Source organism: Leucopleurus acutus, assembly GCF_964270905.1.
Source record: "Leucopleurus acutus genome assembly, chromosome: 10".
In the NCBI taxonomy this organism is placed as follows: Eukaryota; Metazoa; Chordata; class Mammalia; order Artiodactyla; family Delphinidae; genus Leucopleurus; species Leucopleurus acutus.
This window is the reverse complement of record NC_139153.1, coordinates 78,868,069-78,890,094: the sequence shown is the minus strand read 5'-3', so window position 1 is coordinate 78,890,094 and position 22,026 is coordinate 78,868,069. Positions and strand designations below refer to the sequence as shown.

At 36.9% G+C, this 22,026-nt stretch overlaps 1 protein-coding gene across 1 annotated transcript in view; it reads right to left on the bottom strand.

Moving 5' to 3' along the window:
- Nucleotides 1-767: 767 nt before the first annotated feature.
- LOC309966802 (uncharacterized protein) overlaps nucleotides 768-22,026 on the bottom strand; it is a 288,055-nt gene continuing 266,796 nt past the window's right edge. The window contains exon 4 of the mRNA XM_082847113.1: nucleotides 768-840. Coding sequence (XP_082703239.1) covers nucleotides 788-840 — 53 coding nt within the window. The 3' untranslated portion in view covers nucleotides 768-787. The remainder of the gene's footprint in view (nucleotides 841-22,026) is intronic.

Sequence of the window (22,026 nt, the reverse complement as noted above, 5' to 3'; positions counted from 1 at the left end):
TGGTGCAGGAGCATTTGCATAACACCCCGGCTTTCTTAATTAGTACTTCATTTCTCCCTTGACTTATTTTGTGGCTAAGTTCACAGTCTCTCCTCCTGGATTCTCTTCCCCTCTCTGAAATGTACCAGGGGTCAGAGCAGGTGGGCTGGGAGCGGGAGAAGGAAAAACGAACAGGACTTGCAGATGAAGACGCTGGTAATCAGAAATGAATATTTTCAGATTTGTGTCAGGTTTCTTCATGGAAAATCTAGGAAAAGAGATTGCTTGGGGAGAAATTTATCCTGGCAACTTCTGATTCTACTATACACCCATGGGCTGCGGGATGGATATGCCGGGCACATCCATTGGCCTCTTCTGCACCTTGACTTAGAACACATCCTCTTGGGGGTAATGAGTCTTTGGTTTTAGATTTTCAAAATTAACATGGACTCCATCAGAGGGAGGAAGTGTGGTGTCTTAGTGTGTCTATCCACTAATCAGCTGAGCTGGTCTCAAATTCTAACGAGGGGTTGGTGCATCTCTTCCTAGCAGTTCTATACATTTCCAGTTTCTTCCCCCAAACTCTCCCTGGCTGGATTATTCTATGCAAGGGAAATGAAAATAGCAGCAAATATAGTCAACATGTGATTATTACAATTCTCCATTATGGAGAATTCAGATCCAAACAAAATCAAGCTACTCTTCTCTTGAAGCTACGATGTATTTTACCTGATCTGAGGAGTAGAAATGCCTCAGCTTCCCCACTTAGTGGCTATGGCCCGGGAGAACAGAGAATCTTGAATTCTGCTCAGGAAGAGCAGGTAGATTCTGTTATGGGCCCAGGAGACACCTGATGGTTTCCTAGAAGAAAACAGAAAGTAACCGTTATTAAAAGCCATAATAGGTGATACTGAACTTAGTTCCGAGATGTATGAATCACATCAATAGATATCATTGCTGTGCACCTGAAACTATCACAACATTGTTAATTGGCTATACCCCAATATAAAATAAAAAGTTTTTAAAAAATAATAATAATTTCTAAAAAGCCTCACTTATTTTAGCATCCACTGTATTCCTTTCATTTCTTTAAATATTTTAACTCTATAAAGTAAATCATTCTATGTGCACTACAATACTCACAGGAATTTTTTTCAACCAAATATCTAATAAAACTCGATCCTTATGGAAAGTAGAATGTTAGACAGAGTGGACCAGGATGGTAATAAGAAAGTATAAATCCTCATAAGCCGCAGTTGAGTTGAGGAGAAAAGACGCAGGCGCTAGCGGGATGATAGCTATTGCGTGGCAATGAAGGAATGAAGGTGTCTTGGCCAGGGGCTTTGTAGCCTTACTGGAAATGGGAGTTCATCTGCTGTTTGCTCTTATAATGTGAGTCCTAGGATCGCTAAGCAGAATATATTTATGGCCACATCCCGTCTCTGCATGTGTATGTAACATACTTCCTTTCTGTCTCTCAGTTTCCTCTTCTTCAAAATACACATGAACCCAATCTACCACCAGTAGTCGTTAGAGGATTTACCTGATGCTTCTCAATACCAGTAAAAAGATTAATTGGTGAATGTCATGTATATAAAATACCCCAAATTGTATTCTTTATTTCCATGGTTAAGTAGGGGCTAAATGAAAAGCTAAAACCGAAACACCAGAATCTTTAAGTATGGCTGCCTAAGGGAAAGAAGTCTTTAAGGCAGACTTTTTAGTTATTTCAGCCATTAAAAAAAATAATAACTGACAAAGTATTCAGAGTGAGCTAGTGTACGTAGTAATAATCTAAAACAAAATTTAGTAAAAGTTTTTTTTTTTAACTAGAAATGTATTAGATGATGTTTACGGGAGAGGGGCAGAGGTTTGCCTACTTGAAGCTTGTATTAAAATTAAAATGCATTTTGACTGCATTTGTGCTAAACATTTTAATCTGTCATGATCACTTTGAAAATTGTTAACCTATTTTTCTTTAAATATGACTCATTTCCTCCTTCAGTGAGCTCTGTAACTAAGCCAACATAAAGTTTATAGCTTCAGTGTAAACAGTATCTTGACATTACAGAGGGAAGAAGTACTTTAAAAAAAAAAAATCTCATGTAACCCCAAACTAGCTGAATCTATTTTGCTATAACTATTAAAGCACATACATACATACAAATAAAAATAAATTAATTAAATAAAACAAGACTTTGAACATTAATTCAGGAAAGGAAACATTTCAACTCCAAACCATTATTTCGGAGAATTCTGAATTCTATGTCAAAGGACATAATTTTTTTTTTTTTTTTTTTTTATCGGTACGCGGGCCTCTCACCGTTGTGGCCTCTCCTGTTGCGGAGCACAGGCTCCGGACGCGCAGGCTCAGCGGCCATGGCTCACGGGCCCAGCCGCTCCGCGGCATGTGGGATCTCCCCGGACCGGGGCACGAACCCGTGTCCCCTGCATCAGCAGGCGGACTCTCAACCACTGCGCCACCAGGAAAGCCCCGGACATAATTTTTTTTTAAAACTTATACCTCTTAAAAAATGCTAATACACATTCAGAATTTTCCTGTCCAGACCATTTTTCTTAAAATGTAAAATTTATAAATTATAATTATGTGGACAATATATATTTTTCATTATACATACATATATACTTATATTTAGAATAAACAAATTTATATATGGTACAATATGCAAATGATAAATTTTATAACAGATTCTCTTTAATATGTAATCACACACACATGCATAATTTGTAACATATAACTAATCGCATTTCCAAATGCATTTCTGCTTTATTTTTTTATTCTTTTTTTTTCCCACTGAAATCAAGTCATTCTTTCACCAGGGACTTTTTCTTTTCTCTTAAAAAAAGTGAATGCAGTTACTGAACCTACAATTAAAACTCTGTAAGAATTCCATCTGAAAAGTTAAAAACACAGGGCAAAGGAGTGGCCAAGAAGTTATGTGGGCAGCGATATATATTACTCAAGAGCAATAAGAGAGGATAAAACAGTATGTGAAGCGACCATTTGAAATGTTAAGCTTTGAAATATTTGCCCATAATGTTATTTTAACATAGTTGGCTGCACTGAATGGATGTGGGTCTCTGTCCCAAGTGATACTTCTGTGAACATAAAGTGTCTGCAGGTGTTTGCCTCCAGGTAGGTCACTGAAAGACAATGCAAATGAGGACAATTTCCCCAGTAGCAGCAACCACAGAAATTAACAAGCAGAAACCTGGTAGGCACCAGCATCCTTCTCTATAGCAAGATAAGTTTCGGGGCATTTTAAAATTTGCCCTCCATTAACTCCTGGATTACCCCATCCCTCATGTGTGCCACCAGGTCATAAGCATAGAAACTAAATATAAGAAATTCTCAGTTATCCACTTACAGATTATTCAGGGTATATTTGACATCCACACTGGCTGCTAGCTCCCATCAGCCATGTGTTTGCTTCTGCAGCACACTCCTCCACGTTAACAGGCCAGCACCGAGGTACCTAATTTTATTACAGGCTTCAACTACGCAAACCTCTGCCCCTCCCCCATAAACATCATCTAATACATTTCTAGTTAAAAAAAATAAACTTTTACTAAATTTTGTTTTAGATTATTACTACGTACACTAGCTCACTCTGAATACTTCGTCAGTACAGATAACTGAGAAGAGGTAAAAGGGAGAAAGAAAATAATTTACACAATGAGTCAGGCTTTTTTATTTGTGCTACTTGTTTAAGATTCCATGAGATAGGTACTAATGTCCCCATTTCACAGATTGGGAAAGTAACGCATTCATGGATTGAAGAATTTCCTGAAAAATCGCACAGCTGGAAAACAATGATGTCAGCACTTGATGCCAGGTCTCTCTGCCTCTAATGCACTTGATTTTTTCCCCACAATTAAACATTGCCTTGGCCTTTTATGCATATGCAAAGTTCACAAATTTGTGAGATTTCAAAATGAAAGGCGTCTACGAAAAGGAAGCATTCATAATGCAGTGGAACTCATCTAATGAAATAGCTAACAGATGTAGATAATTAAAACAACACATATAATAAAACACTCAAATTTGAAAACTACCTAGAATGATATGACATGTTTACCTATAGCATGCCTCCTAGTCAAGTCCAGGCAATGCAGAGAGAATAGAGGCACCCTCCTGGCTGTGTTTCTAGCATTTTGACCATGCCTTTCATACGTTTTTCTCATAACATATACCATTGTTGGTAATAAAATAGCAACTTGAATTCTACAACACTGAGGCAATGAAATGTCCTGCTACAGGACTGCATAACAACCAGATGTCCACAGTGGAAGGTCTGTGAAAGACAATTAAATACAGTACTTTCCCTCCAGGGCAGTATTGATCAAAGAAGTAACACATATACATGTTTCATCATTCAAATGCTAATGAATCTATAAACCTCATTATTTCTTATCTATCTTTGAGTTTCCACAGCAGTTTTTGGTGACATACCATATTTATGCCAGTAATGTTTGCACTTTCTATATGCATTTTCTGAGCCCAATAACAGGAAACCATTAGTCAAGGAAAAACACTATGAATATAATCTCAGAGCATGCATTATTTGCAGACTGGGAATGGATACAAACTTTTCAACTCTCTGAAGCTTAATTTGTGTTAAACAAGGATTATTACTAGATAAAACAACAAAAAACATTTACTAAGACACCAGGAAATATTTATTATGTGAATTTTGAAATTCTCAGAAGACAGACACTATGAAAAAGGTATTGTGTGTTTCATACATGATACACAGATCTACAAACAAGGACAATGACCAGAGGGCTTAGCAAGAACAGCTGACCAGCTGAGATAATGATGCAGAGACAAAGTATTCCTCTGTTTCCTACTGGATATCCTTCTTTCTTTATCACACTTTTTAATGTACTGTTTTTGTTGCCATTGTCATTGTTTATTTGTTTTTAGAGAGACAGTGCGATATGTTGGAAATACTTCAACATTTGCACTCGGAAAGATCTGGGTTCAAATCCATACTGCTACTTATTTGCAAGATGACCTTAAGCAAGTTAATTAATCTCTCTGAGCCTTGGTGTTTCCACCTGTAAAATGGGGATGATAATTATTATTACTAGCTGTGTGACCTAATATGATTTATACAGCGTTTCTGAGATAATGGTTTCTTCTATGCAAAATGAAATTCATAACTACTTTACAGTGTGTGCCAAGCATTAAACATGATAATAGCTGCACGCACCTAGCGCAGTACCAAACATCCAGTAGGTTCTGAGTAAATTGGTTGTCAGTACTTTTTGCTGGAAATACATGCTCAAGGCAGAATATTTGTAAAATAAGCCAAACAATCAAAGATAATCATTGTACATTTTGGTGTACTACATTCCAGCCTTTTTTCTATGTATACACTTTTGAATGCAGTTGAGATTATATTATCCATAGTTTTGTAGTTGCTATAATAACTTATTATATAATAAATATTTTCTTGTATCATTGTAAATTGTTTACAATCATTATTTTAATAGCAGTAAAATAGCATTTTGGGGTATAATGCAATTTGTTTAATTAAATTATGACGTTGCTATTATAAATACTATACTACCTCATTAGCCACATAGCTGAATATTTTGTTTTGCTCTATTTTCTAAGGTGCTTATAGGTAGCCCTGTGCCAAGAGATACATGAAGTTGAGGGAGTTTGGGGAAACAAATATGAGAAGGATCAATTTACCCAGCAGCAAGGAAAGAAAGTCAAAGGAAAACACAATATAGTTACAGTGAAGAATGAAGGAAATGGAAACTTTAGAAAAATGCAGCATGGAGGCCTCCTTTTCAAGGCCCTAGAATTTGACAAATTTATCATTTAAAAAAGTATTTTTAAAAATTTTTAAATTTTATACTGGAGTGTAGTTGATTAACAATGTGTTAGTTTCAGGTGTACAGCAAAGTGAATCAGTTATACATATACATGTATCCTATTCTTTTTCAAATTCTTTTCCTGTTTAGGTTATTACAGAATATTGATCAGAGTTCCCTGTGGTATACAGTAGGTCTCTGTTGATTAACTATTTTAAATATATAAAAAAGTATTGACTAGAGAAAGTCTGACATCCCGCAGAACCTCTTATGTATTAAGAAAAAATTCCTTAGGACAGATCTGCAAGCCATCATATCAGTAGCTCAAATGCTGGAATTCTGTACATACTGAAGGAGGGTCTAGAGAATATTAGAAGTTTATAGACCTGAAAACGAGGCACGGCCTTAAAGTCAGAAGAGCAGGGCAGACCTTTCATTGATGACCCCACTTTTCTTCTTTTTTTTAAAATCCTACCCTAAAACCACTAACAAGCTTTCCTTGCAGAATTAGTAGTTAAAAAACCCCAAAGAATACTTTTTTCTGATACAGATGTAAATTAGCTAAATTCCTCTGTACAAACATTTATATTTGTTAAATGCAAAACAAAAAGACGTTGAAATTACATTTAGATGGAGAATGTGAATGAAATAGCCAACCACCATATCTCTATTCCCTTAGATAAAAGAGGCCTCTTTTTTCTAAACACAAATTGAACTAAATAGTTCAAAGATAAAATTTTTAAAAAATTAAGAAAAGATAAAGAAAAAGGAAATGCAACACAGAGCCCAAGGAGCTTGGATTACAAGTGGGGAATCTTTTATTTAAATCATCCTCTGAGTGGAAATGCATTTCTACTGAAATGACAATGATGATGGAATGGACCACGTTCAGGGTAAAGCAATACACTGCATTCATTTTCTTAGATATTATGGGAGGAAGGAGTTTAACAAACCAGGGTATTTGAAGAGAAATGCAATCTATCTCTTTCTCTTTCCTTCCCACTTAGTCCACAGAAGATGCTTAGAAGAGCGTTTCTGTGTTCAACAAGTTTATGTGTTTTGTCATTATAAGAAACCAGGTAAAATTTCCTTCTTCTCCAGTCTTTCCCTCCCATAGATCCCTCCTTACTGGCCCTGGGGTTTCGTCAAAACAAAATTACCATGGAGCCTAGAGTAGGACTCAGTTTTTTATTCTATTGATCTTTATATGTGGTAGTTGCAGTTGTAGCGGTAAATGTCTATTTATTGGAGGTCCCCTGGGCTTGTGGCTTGATACCAGACACCTGCAGAGGAGAGCAAAGAGACACCTCCTACTTGAAACACGTGCTTTCAGAGCTTCCAATCTCACAGAGACCGAAGTACAACAGGATACCCAATGGAAAGAACAAAACAAAAGGAATAGAAATGTTTCATTTCTATCCACATCTGCAGAGATATCTATAGCTTTAACGATATGATTATAATATAAATAGCATATGTGTTACATCAGGAATGACAGAATGTGACCCAAGGCAAATAAATCCATGGGAAACTTTATGATATAAAACTATTTTCTTTTCTGTTTATAAACAGCTTACCCCTAGCTATCCAAAGCCCTAAACGTACAAGATGTAAGGATGGCACACAGTCACAACTGATTACAAATGCCAGCTCAAGTAGGCAATGATCTCACAAGGTCTGGATTTGGGCCATATTTTAACAAGCCCTCAGTTTCCCAATTCTGGATATCTTAACAATTGTGCCTTCAATTGTCCATTCCCTGACAATAGTTTCTGTCAATTCAGAAACTCACAATCATATTCTATTGTCAAACTTGAAGCCTCATTGATATAGGAAAATTAACTTACATCTGAGAATATGTTTGATACTCAACTAAAATTAAGTCTACTTGCTTCATATATTAAATTCCCCTAGAATGAAACATTTACTGTATCTTTTGACAGAACATCCCTCCTCTTCTGCCTACACACCCTCTGCCTTTGTGTCACTTTAGTGTTTTCCAGGCACGCCCACTCATTAAATCCTCTCTATCCTTTTTTACTAATGTGACTATCATAAGCTATTTTCGTTATAAATTATTTTCTAAAACTAAACGGAGGCAACCAATCTCATTTTCTGCAAAAGACCGCAGGCTGGCCAAAGAGTACAGCCCCAGAAGTGAAATAAGAGGGTTGTATTTACTATCATCTTCAGTCTTTGGATTTAACTGGCATTGAAATAACATTTGGGCAAGATTATATTGAAGATTTTTTAAGTATGTCTGTTTAAAGACTCACAATTCAATAGCTATATTTATACCTTCATCAATACAAATGAATACCCGGCACATTAATACTAGTGATTTCCACAATTGGAAAGAGAAGGGTTGGGGTAAGATATCCTTTTGTAAGGGATAGGAGAAAAAAACTTCTTCAAAATGTGTACAATTATAATCATAAAGCAGAAGAATTGTTCATTGTTTAGATAATGTTCTGCTCGAATTTTGAGACATGAATGAATGGGAAAGGAGGAGGAGCAGCAGGAGATGGGGAGAGAAGCAGAGAGAATTGGGGAAATCGAGCACATGAATTTTTTGGTTTATTTTTCAAATATGGGGGGCTCACAACTGTGGGCATTCACCAATGATTTCCTGAATACAAATAACCATGTAAGATACAGTTTATTGTACTAAGCCACTTTTATCCAAATTTATCAAGTGTTCATTTTAATAACTTCCATTGCCTTCCTTCCACCATTTACATTTAAATGCGAATCTTGTGATTCTGTTAAAGATCTTACATAGAACCAAGGAAAATTACTATACAAATGCCATTACCTAGAAGTTTGAAATTCTGAGACTACAAAAGGGTTAATTAATTACATTATCTGTAGCATTACCCTGGCTACACTCTGCCTGGAAGGCATATGGATCCACTCAGCTGCTGAATTTGAAAGAGCTGTGTCCTTTTCATGCAGAAGAAAAATCATTGACAGAACCCTCTTCCACCCCCACCATAAGCACTAGCTGTTTCTTTTTCACCTTATTATTGTGCTTCTGGTGAAATAATTAAAAGAGCCAACATTAAATAAATACCAAAATATATCATACCATCCTAAAAATCTGAGTACTGCATGATGTTTTTCAATTAGTGCCTACTTACTAAGCTTCTATTATGTTCTAGACAAAGTGCTAGGCTGGGGAAATGCTAAGATGAATGAGATGTGTTACTTACCCACCGGGAACTCTTACCAGAGTAAGTTCACAAGAAGTTAGGCAACTCCAAAAACAAACAAACGAAAAACAACATCAACAACAAAAAGAAGTTTGGCAGAAAAGAACATTGAAAAAGCATTCCAAGATTTGATTTGCTAAGAATGTAGTGGTGGTGTGTAAATCATTCCCTTAGCTATTTATGCAGCCCAAATCAACTGTACAATTTTTCAACCCATTTCAGATTTTCTTTTTTTTTCTTTCTTCCCTCTTCTTCTCCTAATTTTCCTCCTTCTGTCCTTTAGTTCTTTATCTTTTTTACCCTATTTTTGCTTTGTTTTTCAAAAAAAACTGTGGTCTCTAAAAAGTGCACATAGTATCATAGGAGAAAATGCCAAAAATAAAGAGAAATTTAGGGTAGACAAGTAAATTGAAATGGGATAAAATTAGTATACTAAGTGTACACAAACTCCTGTATATAAGTATGGATGGCAAATGGTTCCTGAGTTCCCTAGTGTCCAAAGACAAAAGAAGCATAACTCAAAGTTTCCAAAATATTGGCAACATTTCAGCAACTACTAAGAAGCAGCTCAACTTCTCCCAGTGTTAAGTTGGAGAGAACATTCTTCTTGAGTCCACAAGAAGGGGATGTTGTGTGGAGTAGTAGACAGTATTCTCCACAATATCCAATCACCTGCCAGAGTGCATTTTGTGTGAAATGCCAGAGGTTTTGTTAATGTAATATGGTTATAGAGGTACTGAAAACTCTGAAATCTGAATCATGTACATGATAAGATTTTTCTCTCTCTCTCATTCTCTCTCTCTCTCTCTCTCTCTCCCTCTCCCTTTCTGTGTATGTGTGTGTGTGTGTGCGTGTGTGTGTATAACATGTAAGCCTCATGGTAGCCACAAAGTAAAAACCTATAGTAAATACACAAAAGATAAAGAGAAAGGAATTTAAGCATATAACTAAAGAAAGTCATCGAACCACAAAGGAAGAGAGCAAGAGAAGAAAGGAACAAAGAAGAAGTACAAAAACAGCTAGAAAAATTTAACAATATGGCAATAAGCACATACCTATCAATAATTACTTTAAATGTAAATGGACTAAATTCTCCAGTCAAGACATAGAGTGGCTAAACAGATAAAAAGACAATAATCATTTATGTGCTGCTTACAGAGACATACTTTAGATGTAAGGACACACACAGATTGAAAGTGAAGGGATGAAAAAGATATTCCATACAAATGGAAACCAGAAGAAAGCTGGAGTAGCTATACTCATACCAGACAAAATAAATTTTAAAACAAAGACTGTAGTAAGAGTCAAAGAAGGGTGTTACATAATGATAAAGGGGTCAGTCCAACAAGAGGATATAACATTTGTAAATATTTATACACCCAACATAGGAGCACCTAAATATACAAAGCAAATATTGACAGACCTAAAAGGAGAAATAGACAGATATACAATAATAGCAAAGGACTTTAATGCACCACTTACATCAATGGATAGATCATCCAGATAGAAAATCAATAAGGAAACATCAGCCTTAAACAACATGCTAGAACAGATGAACTTAACAGATACAGAACATTCCAACCAAAAGCAACAGAATACACATTTTTCCCACATGCACATGGAACATTTTCCAAGACAGATCATATGTTAGGCCACAAAACAAGTCTTAATAAATTTAAGAGGACTGAAATTGTATCAAATTTCTTTTTTGACCACAATGGTATGCAACTAGCAATTAATTACACAAAGAAACTGGAAAATTCACAAGTATGTGGAGATTAAACAACATGCTACTGAAAAACCAATGGGTCAAAGAAGAAATCAAAAGAGAAATCAATAAATACCTTGATACAAACAAAAATGGAAATGTAACACACCAAAATTTATGGGATGCGGCAAAAACAGTTCTAAAGGGAAGGTCACAGCAATGAATGCCTACCTTAGGAAACAAGAAAAGTGTCAAATTAACAACCTAACTTTACACCTCAGGAACTAGAAAAAGAAGTCCCAATGAAGTCCAAAGTTAGCAGAAGGAAGAAAATAGCAAAGATTGGAGCAGAAATAAATGAACTAGAGACAAAAAAGACAATAAGAAAGATCAATAAAACTAAGAGCTGGTTCTCTGAAAAGATAAACAAAATTGACAAACTTAGCTAGACTCACCAAGAAAAAAAGAGAGGGAACTCAAATAAATAAAATTAGGAATGAAAGAGGAGATATTACAACTGATACTACAGAAACACAAAGAATCATAAGAGATCACCATGAACAATTATATGCCAACAAATTGGACAACCTAGAAGAATTAGGAAAATTCCTAGGAACAAGCAACCAACCAAGACTGAATCATGATGAAATTAAAAAAATCTGAACAGTTCAATTACTAGCAAGTAGACTGAATCAGTAATCAAAAACCTCCCAATATACAAAAGTCCAGGGCCAGGCAGCTTCACTGGTGAATTACATCAAACATTCAAAGAAGAATTAATACCAAATTTTCTCAAAACTCTTCCAATAAAGCAGAAGGGGGGACTCTTCCAAACACACTTTATGAGGTCAGTATTACCTTGACACTAAAACCAGACAAGGATGACATGCAAAGAAGAAAATTACAGGTCAATATCCTGGATGAACATAGATGCAAAAATCCTCAACAGAATATTAGCAAACTGAATTCAGTAATACATTAAAAGGATCATGTATCATGATCAAGTGAAATTTATTCCAGGGATGCAAGCATGGTTCAACATCCACAAATGTGATACACCACATTAACAAAATGAAGGATAAAAATCATACGATCATTTCAAGATATGCGTAAAAAGCATTTGATAAACGTTTATAATAAAAAATCCACTTACAATAAAAAATCTCAACAAAGCAGGTAGAGAGGGAATGTACCTCAACTTAATAAAGGCATATATGACAAACCCACAGTTAACATCATACTCAATGGTGAAAAGCTTAAGGCTTTTCCTTTAAGATCAAGAACAAGACAAGGATGCCCACTCTTGCCACCTTTATTCAACACAGTACTGGAAGTTCTAGCCAGAGCAGTTAGGTAAGAAAAAGAAATATAATGTGTCTAAATTGGAAAGGAAGAAGTAAAACTGTCACTATTTCCAGATGACATGATATTATATAGAGAAAATCCTCAAAACTCTATCAAAAAATTCTTTGAAATAATAAACAAATTCAGCAAAGCTGCTTGATATGAAAACCAATCCCTAAAAACCTGTTGTGTTTCTTTACAGTAATAACAGACTATCAGAAAGAGAAATTAAGAAATCAATCCCATTTACAATCACATCAAAAAGAATAAAATATCAATACCTAGGAATAAATTTAACAAAAGAGGTAAAAGTCCTGTATATTGAATTAATATTTTTAAAATGCCCATACCCCCAAAGCAATATACAGATTCAGTGCAATTCCTATCAAAACTCCAATGGTATTTTTCATAAAAATAAAACAAACAATCCTAGAATTTGTATGTAATTACAAAATACCCCATATAGCCAAGGCAATTTTGAGAAAGAAAAAAGCTGGAGGCATCACACTCCCTGATTTCAAACTATATTACAAAGCTATAGTATGAAAGTAGCTTGGTATCAGCATAAAAACAGACACATAGACCAATGGACCAGAATAGAGACCCCAGAAATAAATGCATATATGGTCAATTAATTTACAACAAGGGAGCCAGGAATATACAATGGGAAAGAACAGTCTTTTCAATAAATGGTCTTGGGAAAACTGCACAGCCAGATGCAAAAGAATGAAACTGGGCCACTATCTTACACCGAACACAAAAATTAACTCAAAAGGGATTAAAGACTTGAATGTGAGACCTGAAACCATTAAACTCCTAGAAGAAAACATAAGCATTAGTTCCTCAGCATCGGACTTGGAGATGATTTTTTTGAATCTGACACCAAAAGCAAAAGCAACAAAAGCGAAAATAAACAAACTAAAAGGCTTCTGCACAGCAGAGGACACCATCAACAAAATGGAAAGATATTCTACTGAATGGGAGAAAATAATTGCAAATGATATATCTGATAAGAGGCTAATATCCAAAATATATAAAGAACTCATACAACTCAATAGCAAAAACCCAAACATTCCAATTTAAAAATGGGCAGAAGGTATGAATAGACATTATTCCAAGGAAGACATACAGATGGCCAACAGGTCCATGAAAATACGCTCAACATCATCAAACATCAGGAAAATGTAAATCAAAACTACAATGAGATATCATCTCACTCCTGTCAAAATGGCTATCATCGAAGAGTCTATAAATAACAAATGTTGGGGAGGAATGCAGAAAAGGGAACCCTAGTACTCTGTTGGTGGAAATGTAAAATTGGTGCAGCCACTATGTAAAACAGTATGGAGGATCCTCAAAAGACTGAAAATAGAATCCGGCAATCCACTCCTGGGTATGTATCAAAAAAGCCGAAAACACTAATTCAAAAAGATATATGCACCTCAATTTTCATAGCAGCATTACTTACAATAGCCAAGGTATGGAATTAATATATATATACAGTGTAATATTAGTCACAAAAAAATGAAATTCTGCCATTTGCAACAGCATGGATAGACCTAGAGGGTATTATGCTTAGTGAAATAAGTAAGACAGAGAAAGACAAATACTATATGTTATCATTTATATGTGGAATCTAAAAATAAAACAAAGGAATGAATATAACAAAACAGAAACAGACTCACAGATATAGAGAACAAACTAGTGGTTACCTGTGAGGAGAGGGAAGTGGGGAGGGGCAAGATAGGAGTCGGGGATTAAGAGGTACAAATTGCTACTTATAAAATAAATAAGCAACAAGGATACGTTGTACAGTACAGGAAAATATAGGCAATATTTTATAATAACTTTAAACTGAAATAACATTTTCTGGTTTACAGGGATACTTTGTAGAATAATCTGTTCATGATTATTCAGTGACTATGAAACATAGATGACAAATCTGCCCTGTTTCCAGGAAGCCTAGTATCTTTCTGAATCTCAATTTGTTTCTGGTGCCTCAATAAGAGTATCTAGTCCCTTGTTTGTATGAATAAGGTTATGGTAATAAAGTAGCTGGATACACAGTGCTAAAACTAGTTCCATTGCATACCTTATTGCACTGATGAGATCTTTTGTTGTCATGTAATTGCAGCCTATAATATCATAGTGGGGATTCAGGCATTCTGACTATGCCTGAATTCTGAATTCTGACTATGCCATTCAGTACATTCTGACTATGTACCAAAGTACCAAAATCCTGAACCAACTCTCATTTCAAAACCGAAAAAGAAGTCTGCCAATTTGGTGGAAAGTTCAGTCAACCAACCTGATGCCTTATAGATAAGACAATTAGCCAAAGGACTGGATTTTTCTTTATGTTTCAGGGATCTCTTTTGCCTTCATACAAGGAGTCAAAGAGAAAAGGAGGTTCGGTCAGGTGTGCATTTTGAATCTAACCCAATAAATAATTCAGAGAGAAGACGTTTTCTGTGAGCACGGGTCATTTTCTCTACCCTCAAGTTGAACTTGACCTAGAGAGGAATCACTTTATCACCTCTTAGGAAAACTTCACAGGTCTGCTATTCCTTAATTTATAAAATGGGACAGCAGCTGGGAGAAATTACGGCCTGTCTTCGAGAAAGCGTTTTGAGCTCCCTTGCGGTCACTAGGCCACATTTATTGTGTGCCCACTGTGTGCTAATCACTGTGCAAATACAGGGTATTGGGCTAACAGATCACAACACTTCTGGCTGCAAAATAATTTTTTAAAACCCTCCACTCCATTAATATGTCATGCCATATGGTGAAGAAAGGTCTACATTCTATTGCTTTTGCTTTTACAGATAATTTATGAAAAAAATGAAATATTAACTAGGAATGTGGTAGAATGGCTTTCTGTTTCGCTAGCAGATGACAAATGAAGGCACATAGGCACACATTTGAATAAGGAATTATCAATCAACCTCAAACTTGACCCACAGCTGTCATCCCTATAAATTAATGTTTACCATTTTTAAGTATGTGCAGGACATCTGGAAACACACAGGCTGTGGCTGGCGAGAAATTTCCAAGAAATAGTATATCAAAAGCTAATTATAGCAGCAGCGAGCCCAAGTGTCATTTTGTTATGGTGAATTATAGACGGGGAGCTCTGTCACCTGCAAACTGTTATTCATAACTAAATCATAATGCTTTTAAGTTTTAATTAATCTGCTTAGCTTTAGTTGCAAGGGAGAAGCTTGCTTAACTGTTGAGCCGCTGAGGCTCTCTCGGGCTACTCTGAAACTGCATCTGAGCACCTGGGGGAGCAAAACCACGTTATCAGGCTGACACTGCGTCTATTAAAGAGAATTTCTTTTAATATGCCACAGTCTGAATATTTCTTTCTATTTCATTATCCAAAAACCAATTAATTTTCCATAAGAGCACCAACTTAATTACAAAATACTATGGAAATCAGAGACGTCTCTCCTTCCCCACCATTATGGAAATGCCAAGCCCCTTGGCAGCAACGTCTTCCAAAGGTACTAGTTTTTCTCCTTAGTTAATATTTTGTGATGTTGGAAAAACTCTTAAGAGCTGGCATTTTTATTTCTCTTTCACATGACCTCTTCCTCCCATCGCTTACCCAGTCTGCTCTTTCTATTTGATGCTCTTCACCTCATGAAGGTTAGCCGGAGAAAGGAAATTTTTCCATAAAGAAACTTCCTCTTAATTATTGTGACTTTTTGGGTTTTCCTCCTGTCTGCCCAGCAAGACTATAACATCCTCACGGGCAGGGCCATGTTTTAAACTTATTTTATATCTACACCTTCCCTTACCTGCTCTTGGTATAAACTTCTATTCTGAATCTATATTAGGGATTTAGTAAATTCTTTTCAGTTGAAAAAATCTAATTTTAATTAGCAAAGAGAACTTAAAATTTATTGGACTTGCAATGCGAAATAAATCCAAAAGTAGAGGCAGTAACAGAAACGTATATGATTTCTTCATCAAGCAACCCACAGGGAAAATGATGGCCATAACCTGTGGCTTTTTAAAATTCTGTTAAGCAAACAAAATTTTTTCCTTCTGAGGAATTTATGATGACCTTACAGAAAAGGGGAACAATGAGAGGAAATACAAAAAAATGTGTATATAGGGTAATACTATTTGCTTATATATTTTATCATCTCCAAAATAAAGGCATTAGCTGATCTTCAAAGTTTAATTTAAAATACTAGAATCTTTTTCAAGTGAAATAGTGAGAGGAAGCTCTCTCCCCCAAAAGATGCTTGGAGTGAAGCAGTTAACAGGGGTCCTGGTCTTGCAGTGCTTTCCTGAACTTCCCTTGGCCCCAGTGGTGACTCCTCCATATTCTGCAAAAAGGCCTTGGTCTCTGAAAACACTGAAGGGATAGTCTTCCTGGAGTCAAAGCATACATCGTACTTTGTCTGTTTCTCTGAAGCACCACTATAGTCATCCCTTGGCATCCATGGGGGATTGGCTCCAGGACACCTGCAGATACCAAGATCTGCTGACACCCAAGTCTCATAGGCAATGACGTAGTATTTGCTTATAACCTATGCACATCTTCCCATATACTTAAAATCTCTAGATTACCTATAATACCTAATACAATGTAAAGTAAATAGTTGTCAGTGCACTGCAAATTCAAGTTTTGCTTTTTGGAACTTTCTAGAAATTTTTTTCAATTTTTTTTCCAAATGAATCCCAGGATGTGGAACCAATCAATACAGAGGGCTGACTATACCATGCCTTGACCCAGCAGGCATTTAATATACATTTTATTGATTTAGCACCATGGTGAGTGTCTTTCATCACTTTCTATCTTGAATTACTTATTTCTTAGTATATTTCTCTACATCTAGATTAACTGAAATTTAAAGTACAATAAATCTTTTCCCCATGGTTTTTGTCACCATTGACCTAATTTAGCTTATAAATGAGTTTATGGTTAAAAGGCTACAACTTATGCAACAGTAGACGATCATTTAAATAAGGGCTCTTTTTTTTTTTTTTTTTTTTTGCGGTACGCGGGCCTCTCAGTGTTGTGGCCTCTCCCGTTGCGGAGCACAGGCTCCGGACGCGCAGGCTCAGCGGCCATGGCTCACGGACCCAGCCACCCGGTGGCATATGGGATCTTGCCAGACCGGGGCACGAACCCGTGCCCCCTGCATCGGCAGGCGGACTCTTAACCACTGCGCCACCAGGGAAGCCCTAAATAAGGACTGTTTTAAAAACAGCTTTTGAAGACTATTTGATCTGAAAGTTGTAAAAGATGCAGGGTAGGCCAACTTGGCCCTCCTCCCTAAAACTGTGGTCAGTTTCACTTTATTTAAACGGAGGACCCCCTGGGTGCACTGCCTCGCCTCTAACGCCTCTGCCAACCTTCAGAATCTACAATTCTCTCATCAGAAAGCTAGAGCTTCCTGTTCCACATATGGAGTAATACAGCCACTTTTCCTCTCTTTGCTTTCTCAAGGAAGGTATGGAATTAAAGACAGAAGAGGATGCGTCCCTATTTAATACTTCACACTCAGGAAGGCAAAAGATTTAATTTGCTCCTATTCAGCAGGTAATTTTGTCTGGTACTTTAAAACATTATTATAGATTAGTGCAGCTCCATCAAAGTGCCAACCATACCTTGATGCCTCAAAACATAGTCATTTAAATCAAATTAAACAGATGATGTAAGGTGCAGCAGGATTTTCACATACCTTATTTCTCATAAGAAAACTAAGACACAGAGTAGCTTTAGTAACTCAGGTAGGGTCGGTCTTGGAGGCAGGGACTCACCCCCTTTGGCTGTTGAGGCTTTTGCTTCTTTCCAAAATACATTTGGCCCAGGAAGCTTATGTTTTGGAGGTGCAAATATATGTTGTTGTTGGGTTGTTGTTGTTTTTTCTTGGAACTCTGTTGACAGGGATGCTTATGACCTTCTGAACTATTTTACGATTTTATTTTCCCTCCTGAGATGTTAATATTTTCATCCCTGTTGTAAAAATATGAATTAACAACAAGGGGAAAAAGTCCTTTGATTTGATTTCTAATACAGAAGAAAAGTTAATGCTGGTGTAATAATTGCTAAAACACTGCTTAAATCTGCATCTGACTCACAGCCAACATCAGAGGACAAGTTGAAACAGCGGTGGATAAATAATTAAAACATTTGGAGACATTAGGCTGCTATTTTCCCTTAATAAAATTACATTTTGGAGCCTGCAAAGATAAGCCTCTAAGTGCCCTCAGCCGAGGGGTCTCTGGGTTAGCCACTCCCTTCAAATCCTCGTTCCTTTCATTTAAAAACAAATGCTGATGGGAGCAATTTAGCTCAGTCTTTGCCTTTGTGTCAGCTTGGGGCTCAAGGGGAGGAATGCTTTTTTTTCCCATGAGTCTAGCAGATTGTCTCACATGTAGAAACACAGGGATATGACTAAGTCAGGCCAGCTGTAGGTAGCAGCCTCATGCATGTCACATCCACCTGAAGGCCATCCTAAGCTCATTACCAGCCACGTGAAGCGAAGGGAGGGAGAACAGCTTGGCCAAAACTCAAACTTCAAGAGCACCTCATTCTAGAGCACCCAGACTTGAGTGAACAAGACCACAGAGTTCAACCACTTCTTGAATGGTGGTTTTCAGACTTATTATACAAACTAGACACAGGGAAGTTAAATCACTCCCTGAAGTCACACAGCCAGAAAGTGAGGAGCTGAGATACACCATGTTCTCGAAAAGAATTGAGAATAATAAAAATTGGATTGGTAGATCGTTTGTCTTGCCAGTTACGTGAACTTTGAGGAATAAATAAGGTATCTTGTGCAAAGGCCCAGCACAGTTTCTGTTACCTGGAAGGAAAACTAACATTCATTACATCCAATTTGCCTCCTTTTTTCTCCTTCCCTACCTCTCCTTACTGCTTACTCCTTGCAAAGTCTACTTTGCAGCCTTGCTTTGGATTTTCTCTAACTTCAACAGGCCTCTCTGGAGGCTCTGACACCTGGACCGCACAGGGAGTACCAGATGCAGAGACCTCCTTATACAGTTAGGCAAAGGGAAAAGGGTGTTTCACATTTTGTTTGAACTGTTTCTTTTGGCTGCCAACCTTTGGATGGCCCTCTTTGCTATAGAAAGACGTGTGCAGTAAGACCTAGTTGTAACCAATAGCATAGGATCATCAATTTACGCCTTAGACAGACTTAACACCCTCTTTGCCATGCCTGGCCTGTACGCACTGATCCATAAACGCTTTATCTGGTCGGTCTGAACCCCGTAGTTAACCACTTGGATACTGAGGGGAGCTCACAAATCCAGAGATGACTATGCAATTCACTGTAGGATTCTAGACAGAGGACCCCTCAGTGGGTCCTATATTGCTGTTTGTTTTTTTCATCCCTGTTTCAAATCCTCGTCTCAATACTATTTAAATACTTAGAAGTCCTAACAATGATCAGATTTGCTCCTTCCCTTTCAGTAAAGATTCTTTCTAATTGGTTTCGGACTCGTTTACCATTATCTTCTGAATCAGCTCTTCAATGCAACAGTCGAAGGAGTGCATTTCTTTTGCTTGTGGACTGCCTGTTCTAGGAAACAATCCTTTGTTCTTTGTGAAAATCTCATCTCTTATATTATCCTGCCTAAGTCTGGGCAATCAAAGACATTCATTATTATTACCTGGCCTAATTTTACTGTTTCCTCAGACTTTTAAAATGCTTTTTTCATCAGTCTATTATACATACCTCTTGTTAATTACTTATTAAAGTGGTATAAATTTCTTTTGACTGTTTTATGGGCTTTCTTTTTTCTAAGATTACTCATATTTAAAAATTACTTCTATTTTTTTGTTTTAAAAAAGCAGCACTTAGTATCAAAAATGAGAAAGTACAAACATGCAACAAAAATTTTTAATCCAGGTCTTTCCCTGCAATGCCCACTTAATGGCTACATACAAAAATATGTGCATTTTCTTTTTTCATTTAATACAATTTTGTGGGCATGCCATATTTTCATGTCAATAAATATATTCTCATATAATTTTAATGATGGCATAATATTCTATTCTGTGATATGTCATGATTTATTTAACCTATCCCCATTTAAAAATATTTAGTCTGGTCCCTCAAACAGTATAGAAATAAGCATTTCTTACTGTTAAATATTTTTCCTTAAATGTAATTATCCTTTACGACAATCTCCGAGAGACGAGTCATCGGGTTGTGCATTTTTAGGGCTTTCCTTACAGATTTTCTAACTTATATTTTAGAAAAGTATATCAATTTCTACTCCCATAACCACTATGGAAATGCCTATTTATCCACATTCTAGGCAAAATGGGTATTATTTTCATTTTTGTCAGGGTTATGTCATTTTAAATTGCATTTTCTGAATTATTAAAGAAAATCAATAAATTTCCTGTGTTTAACTCTCTTACTGCTTACTAAATGATTCATAACAAAGGTGACCTCTTCTGATGTCACCTCACTCTCCTCAGTCCCAGAGACTTTAGATTTGAATCACTTCCCAAGGATGATCCTCCCACCAGAGAATGTTTAAACTGCTAATTATACCAAGACCTTTGTTTTCTGCTAAGCGTTTAATTTGCAAACGTGATTACTATTGCTTCCTTTCTGGTGCAGAGGCAGTTTTACATTCTGGCTTGCCTTCTGGGGAGACTCGCCGTACCAATCTGATGCCCTTGTGATACACTGAGCTTTCTGTCCGTCTCTTCCTCCTAAAAACGTCCAAAGCTTTCTTTCTGGCTAATGCTGCAGGAGGGGTATCAGCCCGAGGCTCACACCCTTCTGCACACTTAGACTTCCTCCTTACTGTAAACTAAGTGCATTTCTGACTCCCTTATTCCTTTCAGTTCTAGCTTTGGTGTTCAGGTGAAGCTTGTCTTCAGGATGTCTGTAATCAAGATGGGGATTTCTCAACCGCAGATCTATTGACATTCAGGACCAGGTCATTCTTTGTTGTGGGTGTGCTTTGGAGGATTTTTAGCAGCATTCCAGGTCTTTACCCACTACACTAGATGCTTCTAGTATCCTACCAGGTATGACAACCAAGCTCCAGACAATGCCAAATGTCCCCTGGGGGCAAAATCACCCAGTTGACAACCACCAGTCAAGGGGATACAGAGCTTCTAACAAGTTAACATCATCTTGGGTTTTATTAAAAAAGACATGGTGTCCTGCTCAATGGAGACACGTCTTACCACCTGAGCTCTTGTCTGAGGACACCTGTGGTGCTTAATTTTGAGTTGCACATTTTAAGATGTGCAAATGAAACAGAAAGCAGAGTAACTCAGAAGGTGAAAGATTGCCCATATGAGGTCTGGTCAGTGGTCTGAGTTTACTTTGGTTTATTGAAGATTTAGAAAGAACAATTTATTTTGTGCAGCTTTATAAAGAAGAGCCAGGGAAAGATGCCGAAAGGCATGCTTCAACTTAAGGAATACGGTGCCTTGAAAGTTGGTAAATTCCTCATTACTGCAAGTTTAAGCAGATAAGGGTTTCGAGTGTTGTCGGAAGGAATCTCTGTCCTGGAAAAGATTTGAATCCAATGTCTTCCAAGGTTCTTGTAGTGCTAAAACCCAGAACATTTCCTTGTACTGAAATCAGGTACGTAACCTCTTTTTCAGCAGTATATAGTTTTTTGCATACACAGTTGTATGTAAAAGTAACCTGGGTAGCCTCACCACTACCTGTATTTTCCTGCAGGCACTAAACATGCAAGACTCCCTGAACAGCAAGGTTCCCCCATGCTGCTAAAGGCCGGCCACAGTTCCTGGTCTCACATACCCTATGGCATTGTAGGAAGCACCAGGCAGCAAATGGCCCCAAGTTTTCAACATACTTGGAAAATCAAGGCCCCAGAAGAAAGGTGGGCAGACCAGCTGGGGTTTCCAGCACACACTGTGCAAGTAAATATGCCCATTCCTACCTAACACAC